The 8008-nt window shown below is 34.6% G+C and overlaps 1 protein-coding gene across 1 annotated transcript; it reads left to right on the top strand.

Moving 5' to 3' along the window:
* Positions 1 to 2846: 2846 nt before the first annotated feature.
* On the top strand, positions 2847 to 7468 carry LOC104085396 (probable prolyl 4-hydroxylase 10). Its single transcript, XM_009589409.4, has 8 exons — positions 2847 to 3149; positions 3270 to 3354; positions 4975 to 5072; positions 5156 to 5253; positions 5444 to 5573; positions 5656 to 5843; positions 6024 to 6110; positions 7187 to 7468. The coding sequence occupies exons 1-7, from the start codon at positions 2950 to 2952 to the stop codon at positions 6095 to 6097; spliced, it is 873 nt and encodes a 290-aa protein (XP_009587704.1). The 5' UTR covers positions 2847 to 2949; the 3' UTR covers positions 6098 to 6110; positions 7187 to 7468.
* Positions 7469 to 8008: the final 540 nt, after the last annotated feature.

Here is an 8008-nt window from a genome sequence, read left to right as displayed (position 1 = left end):
AAATAACAGGTCATAATAAAAATCTAAGAATATGAAATACTAAACTACACTAGTACTACAGGTATAGAAAACTAATACATGTATGAAAGAGAAATACTCTCGATTACTTACTATTTTTCTCGACTTCCATACCCTCTTATCAAGGGTTATGCCTTCGGTAAGTTGATAATATGCCACGTCCTACCTAATCACCTTGCCCAATACTTCTTTGGCCTACATCTACCTCTCTTTGACCCTACCATAGCAAAACCTCTCACACCTCCTCATATGCGCATTTGTGCATCTCCTCTTTACATGTCCGAACGATCTCAGCCTCGTTTTTCGCATCTTTTCCACCACAAAGGTCACTCCTACCTTGTCCCAAATATATTCATTCTTAATCATATCTCTCCTAGTATGCTCATACATCCATCTCAATATCCTCATTTCATTTTCTAAATATGAGAGGTCTTGATTGACCAACATTTCACTTCGTACAATATATTCGGTCTAACAACCACTTTGTAGAACTTAACTTTAAGTGTCGGTGGTACATTCTTATCACACAAGATATCAGATGCGAGTCTCTATTTCATCCATTTCGTTCCAATACGATGTACAACATCATCGTCAATCTCCTCATTACCTTGGATTATTGACCCAAGATACTTCAAACTTCCTCTATTGGAATGACTTGTGTATCCAACCTCACTTCCACGTCTGCCGCCCGAGTTACTTAATGAACTTGCATTCTAAGTATTCTGTTTTAGTCATATTTAATCTGAAATCTTTAGACTCTAGTGTATGCCTCCAAACTCTAGCCAGCGTTAACCCCGCCGTGTCTCGTCAATCAATACTCTGTCATCTGTAAATAATATGCACCAAGGTATCTCCATTTGAATGTGTCGCATCAACTTATCCATCACCAAGGCAAATAAGAACGGGTTGAGAGTTTATCTCTGGTGTAACCCCATCATGACTGGGAGGTATCTAGAGTTCAATCTAACTGTCCTTACATGGGTCTTGGCCCTGTCATATATGTCCTTAATTGCCCTAGTGTATGCAACAAGTACACCTTTAGCATCTAAACATCTCTATAGGCCCTCCCTTGGGACTTTGTCATGAGCTTTTTCTAGGTTGATGAACATCATACATAAGTCCCCCTTCCTCTCTGTATACTGCTCCACCAATCTCCTAACAAGATGAATGTCTTTTGTAATCGATCGCCCCGATATGAATCCGAACTGATTCTTGAAAATAGACACATCCCTCGTCATCGTCATCGTCATCTCCTCCACCATCTCCCAAAACTTTTATAGCGTGGCTTTATACCCCTATAGTTATTGCAAAGGAAGACTCGAACCCTTGAGGAATAAAATAGGAAAGAAAAACTAAGCATATATAATAATATTTTATGCCAAAATTTACTTATTGTTTCCATTTCTTCCTAATTAATTGATAGTTTAAGTACACTTTAGTAAGCGGCCATTCATTAAGCCACAACTGGAAAAGTAACTTTTATATAAGTATTCAGATAATTAATACATAATTTTTGTTTGCTAGATGAGTCATCGTATTGTTGATATTGATTTATTTTATAATTAATACAAATTACCATATAAAACTCTACATAATAATAAAAAAAAATTGTCTCATTTTATGCATCGTGAGAGAGAATCAGAAAGTATGCACCCAAAAACATGGCCAGGTGATTAATAAAGTTGGTGTAGTTTTAACTTCTAAAGGAAACAAAAAGGGTTAATTGGTAAAAATGAATAAATGAATTTAGTACTACTCCCTTGTTTGGTACGATGGGTAAGTAAAAATGAATAAATGATCATGTGATAAAAATTTAGTACTACTCCCTTGTTTAGTTATTAATCTTGGGATAAGTTATTTTGGGATTAAAAATAGTATCAGGATAACTTATACCTGCCAAAGGGTGGAATAGTAGTTCCAAGATAAGTTATTCCGGGATAAAGCATGATTAATACAACATACCAAATAATTAATAAGAAATAATATCAAGATAACTAATCACAGCATAATTAATTCCAAATATAAGTAATTCAAGCATAACTTTTTCAAACCAAATGACTCCTAAGTAATTTTCTTGCATCCTTCTAATTCTTGGTAGGCAAAATTACTAGGTACTTAATGGTGAGAGATACAAACGTGCAAGAGAAATGAAATTGTCTTATGAGTAGCTTATTTGGTTAAGCTTTTGAAAAGTCTAAAAGTCCTTTTTTTTTTAAAGAAAAAAAAACTAAAACAATTCAATTGCCCAAAGTGTTTTCAATATATTGAAACTTCACACAAAGCCGCCATCTCAAACTTCTTAAAGGGTATTTGGCTAAGCTTGTAAGCTAGTCAAACAGGCTTATAAGTACATTTTAGCTTATCTATGCCTCTGGTAAACACTCAAAGTGCTTATAAGTATTTTTACCTTATCAGTCATAAGTCATAAGTTGATTGCTTTTTACCTTATAAGCACTTTTAGTTTGACCAAAATTTTTACTAGTTTATCATTAATAATATTTTCTAATTCACAAAATATTTTTCCCAATATAAATTTTCTAACTTTCTTTTCATTTCATATTCGTTGTTCATCTTATTTTTTTATAAATTTTTTTTTTAATTTATAATCTTTTGTAAAGAATTTAAGAATATTTTAGTCATTTTAATAAAAGAACAACTTAAATATTTTTCTACCAAACATATCAACTGTTTATTATCAGTTTTAACACGTCTATCCAAACACATAAATACTTATTTAAAATATCAGTTTCAGCAATTAAAAATATTTTTTTAGTATTTTATGCTTATCAATTATTTATAATCCGCTAATACAAAAGGGCTTTTACACTATTACTCAAAATTCCCACCTGAAGAAGATTACCACCCAATTCAATTTTTAGGGTTATATTCCTAAATCCTAATCCAAATTACAAACCTTATTACTCAGTAACAATGGCAGTCAAAGGAAGGCACGTCCGAGGTGGTCTAACTCGTAAATCACCGAATTCGACGCTGGTCTTTGCCGTCTTTATTGGATTATCTCTTCTCGTTTTGATTCTTCTCGCTTTTGGAATTTTCTCGATTCCTTTCAGTTCTAAAGGATCTCAAAAAGCACATGATCTTAGCTCAATTGCTCACAACACAGTTGGAAGGTAATTCACTAATTCTCATTGAATTTTTTACTAATTGCTGGTTATTTAGAAAACTAACATAAAATTGGATAGGGATCTGATGGTTTTTGTGGGGATTTTGTTTCTTTTATTTTGCTGCAGACGAGACGATGATGGTGGAAAAGGAGATCAGTGGGCTGAAGTGATTTCATGGGAACCAAGAGCTGTTGTATACCATAACTTCTTGGTACTTCCCTTAAGATATACCCCTTCGATCCCAAATTTATGTGACACATTTCCTTTTTAATTTGTTTAAAAAAGAATGACACATTTATATATTTGGAAATAATATTCCTTTAAAATATCTTTAATGCATTGTGCATGAGTAGCAGTGTAAAGAAGAAATGAATGGTTTCCCGTTAGAGTTCACAACTATTTTACCAGGTAGAGGTGCTCATGTGACTCGTTTTGGACGTTTAATTATTCTTAAGTCAAGTTACCTGATGTTGCTTCTGCCTTGGTTTTATTTTTAGCCTGTTGTTGTTACTTCTCCCTTTTCCTTCTTTATTACTGCATCTCTCGTTCTTTACTGTTGTGCTTATGCTTGCCTGCCTGCACAAAGTAGGGGTAAAGTCTTGCGTACACACTACCCTCCCCAGACCCCGCTTGTGGGATTACACTGGGTACGTTATTGTTGCACTCACAAGTTCACATCATCCAACCTACTCTATTGACGTGATATTCATTCAAAAAAAAATGTAATATCCATTCATAGTGGCCAGGAAGACCGTCTTGTGTAGGAAATGAGAAATGTTTGCACTTGGCATTGATTTCTATACCATAAAAATTTGGGAAGAGCACATTATTCTGAATTTGGATAGGATACAGATCAATGTACAAGCTCATCTGATGTAGCAAATTGGAAAAATTAAAGCTTCAGAAGGATGGCAACAGTCTGATTCCTGTGTTCTTTTTCTTTCTTAAAAATCAGCATTGGTATTGATATGCAATTTGCTTGTGCACTGCAAAAAACCAAATGCACTTTTCTGCCATTATAGACCATCTAGGTCACTTAAACTTGGTTTTCTGTCATTATAAATATTGATACTAGTGTCCTCATCATTGCATATCCCCAATGTTTCATTGCCTGATATTTTATTGTTTGTTATTTAGTAATAAAACTTACCTTTTCAAAAACAAAAAAAAAGGATTCATTGCCAGCTTGCATATGGTGGTGGCTATGGTTAAAGGACAATAAAGCTCTATTCTGAAGATCAGATCAGACTTTATATTTTGATTTCCTTTTCTTGTAGATTAAATGATGCTGAAACCTTGCTAGAATTTTTTGATTCACTACATAGATAGCCAGGTTCTACTTTTTGTCCTTTTTGCTGGGATGTAATTACAACACAATCTTTGTGTTGTTAGATACTCCCTTCATTTCAATTTATGTAGCGGTGTTTGACTAGGTATGATGTTTAAGAAAGAAAGAAAAAATCTAGAACTTGGTCTGAAACATGCCATGAGATATATGTGGCTATAAAAAGCATGCCATTTGAGGGTACAGTAGGAAGTTTAAAGCTAAATTGTTTCCAAATATAGAAATGTGACATTCTTCTTCGGACAAACTAACAAGGAAATAGTGCCACATAATGGAAAAAAGGTAGTAGTATTTGATAATAACGTTTACCTTTTCAAAAAAGAAATAAGAAGAAATGATTCATTGGCTGATACATTTGCTGGTATCTAAAGAGGTCGTTGGTAATGTTCTAATTAGAGCATATCTAACGATGGATCTGTTGAGCGATGCATTTACTGGTTTTTGAAGAAGTCGCTAGTCTGAACTTCCTTCCTATTTCTTGGGCAGTCAAAGGACGAATGTGAATATCTGATTAATCTTGGCAAGCCTCATATGAAGAAGTCAACTGTCGTCGACAGTGCTACTGGAAAGAGTACAGACAGCAGGTAAGCATCTCTTTTGCTTGCTCTGGTGGCAGTCAATTCTTTTCAATTGTCACATTATTTTAATTCTTAAACCTCCCTGGCAGGGTTCGAACAAGTTCTGGAACATTTCTTTCCAGGGGACAGGATAAAGTAGTCAGGACTATAGAGAAAAGGATTGCAGATTTCACTTTTATTCCAGTAGGTATGCAGATTTTATACCAAATGATGTGATTGTATGAATTTGCATTGTGTTATTTGCTATTAATCGGGGTCTGTTAATGTTTCGTGATACCTCGATCTAAGATAAGCCTAGAAGAAACTCCATACAAGTTGACATACAATATAATATACGCTGCCTCTCTTTTGATTGATGCTGCTGCTTCTGTCTGTAGAGCATGGTGAAGGTCTTCAAATTCTCCACTATGAAGTTGGGCAAAAGTATGAGCCACACTTTGATTACTTTGCCGATGAGTTCAATACTATAAATGGTGGTCAACGCATTGCTACGGTTTTGATGTACTTGTAAGTGACTTTCCCTCAGCGAGGTTTATGCTTATGTAATATTCATGGGTTACTCTGGTTAATTTCTCTTGATGCATCACAGATCAGATGTGGAAGAAGGGGGAGAAACTGTATTTCCTACTGCCAAGGGAAATTTTAGTGCGGTTCCTTGGTGGAATGAGCTATCTGAATGTGGAAAAGGTGGACTCTCTGTAAAACCAAAGATGGGTGATGCTTTGCTCTTCTGGAGCATGAAGCCTGATGCTACTCTCGATCCTTCAAGCTTGCACGGTGAGTAATGTCCACGAAGAGTAGGTTCTGATAATGGCTGCTGATTGATTTAAGAAGCTTAATTCTACATGATTAACATCTTATTGCACATGAAGTATCAATAATTCTACTATTTAGCAGTGCCCATGACTATAGCAGATCTCGTTGACAACTAATTTGAATTATCTTGTCTTGTTGTAGGTGGGTGCCCTGTGATTAAGGGTAACAAGTGGTCATCTACGAAATGGATGCGTGTTCATGAATACAAGGTTTAACCTACTGCAAAAGGTAAGCAGTATCCCCTTTGATGATGGTACTTAAATATGCATTCATAATCTCTTTTACTTCAGTTTAACACAATCACTCTAATGTACTTATGTTTCTTCCGCTTGGACTTCACATTTATGAGGCTTAATGCTTATTGTAGCTATCCCAAAGTCATTTACTTGAAAATGATGTTTTAAGTCTTTGTTTGTGTCCTTGAATGATGTTTCCCAGTATTAGTCCTATAGACGCAAAACGTAGTATTAGCTCCTTAGAAACGAACATTAAACCCATTTGTTAGGATATACTACATAGACTTCATTTGTGAGGATATACGCCCGTTGAGCCAGGAGAATAATATTTTTTTGGAAATGGAGCTACTACCTAGTGTTTATTTGAGTGTCCATGAAGGGTATGCTGAGGTCATAGTCTGGCATATATTACGAGGAAAATTATTAATAATTGAGTCCAAGACAGGAATTTCGCAGATACTAATTATGATAGGTTGAACTGCTATTCTGTGGTATAGAACTTTTTCATCATTCTCTTCACATTGTGGGAATAACAATAGGAATACAATGGATGCCTCCGCAGCTATTGCTATAATATCTAGGTCGCCCGTGTCCATATACCAGAGAAAAGGAGGACTTTTGACCTTTAATTTTATTGGGGGTGATGAGCTCTGTAATTTCTTGGGTATTTATTATTCATTTTTTGGTCTAGCTCCTTTTATTTGTTGATTGACAAACTATTAGTCGATTAATGTTGCAGTGAATAAAAAATAGAAGCAAGATGAATCGTGTCAAGTGTCAACCTTTCTTGTACAATAATACTTAAATCAAACTTTACTTGCCTTCTAGAATATCGGTGTACCTTTAGCGCGAGATCCTCTATAGGTCAACTTTCTTTATTTGTCCAGTCGTCCGAGTTCAGTTTCAGTTTCTCTCCTATCTGACGAGATGTAAAACGGGTGAATGGGTGTGTGTAAAATTGCGCTAAACTCATCTATCAGTAGTTCATCAATGTGTCGTCTATGGCGGAGAAATATTTTAAATTTATGGTTTACTTTTGATTTGATGATATCGTTAATACTTATGCAGGTCTAGTTTTGAATTCGGATGCAGTCATTGTTGTACGATTTGTATCAAAACCGGTTACAATCTTGAGGAGAGCCCATGCCTTCAACATCAAGCCTATGATAAACTTTTGTGCCTGATTTTAACTTTTTCTTTAGTTATTCCTTTTGCATTTTCTATAACATTTTACAGAGTTGGTATTTGTTAGTTTTCATTTTATTTTTTATTAAGATGTATTAAATACAACTGAAATGTGAATTATAGCTAGTTATATACGATATCTGGTTATACTCGAGTCTTACAAGATATGAGGCTTCGTTAAATTGCACGAAAACTCAAATTTCATCATGTGTCAAATTTTACAAGGCATCATGTTGAATGGGTAAGAGAATGACAAAATAGTCCCATATTTTTTGGGATTGGTCTATAATAGTCCTCTAAATATACAGTTGAGCAGTTTTAGTCCTTCATGTTTACAAAAGTTTGAGCACTTTTCATTTCTATTACACTTTAAAATGCATAGGGATTGGGGTTGTTAGTTTTTGGCTCATGAGAAGCAAGCCGTTTAAACTGAAGAAACAAGTGAAAAGAACTTCTCTCATTCATTTCACACTTTTCGTCAATTTGCTTTCTTGAGATACTATAAGAAGGCCATCAAATTTCACTAACGTATGGTTTGGTAAGGATAGTGTATACACAGATTTTATCCGCTACCTTGTAAAAGTAGAAAAGAGAGACTGTTTTCGAAAAACCTTTGGCTCAAAAAAAACATAACAGTTTTGAAAAAAAAATAATCCAAATAATATAGTAGATATATCCCATTTTTCTTAGACAGTAAAAATTCTA

The sequence above is a fragment of the Nicotiana tomentosiformis genome, chromosome 9 (assembly GCF_000390325.3).
Source record: "Nicotiana tomentosiformis chromosome 9, ASM39032v3, whole genome shotgun sequence".
NCBI lineage: Eukaryota > Viridiplantae > Streptophyta > Magnoliopsida > Solanales > Solanaceae > Nicotiana > Nicotiana tomentosiformis.
The sequence above is the reverse complement of the archived record's forward strand: the minus strand, read 5'-3'. Positions and strand labels throughout refer to the sequence as shown.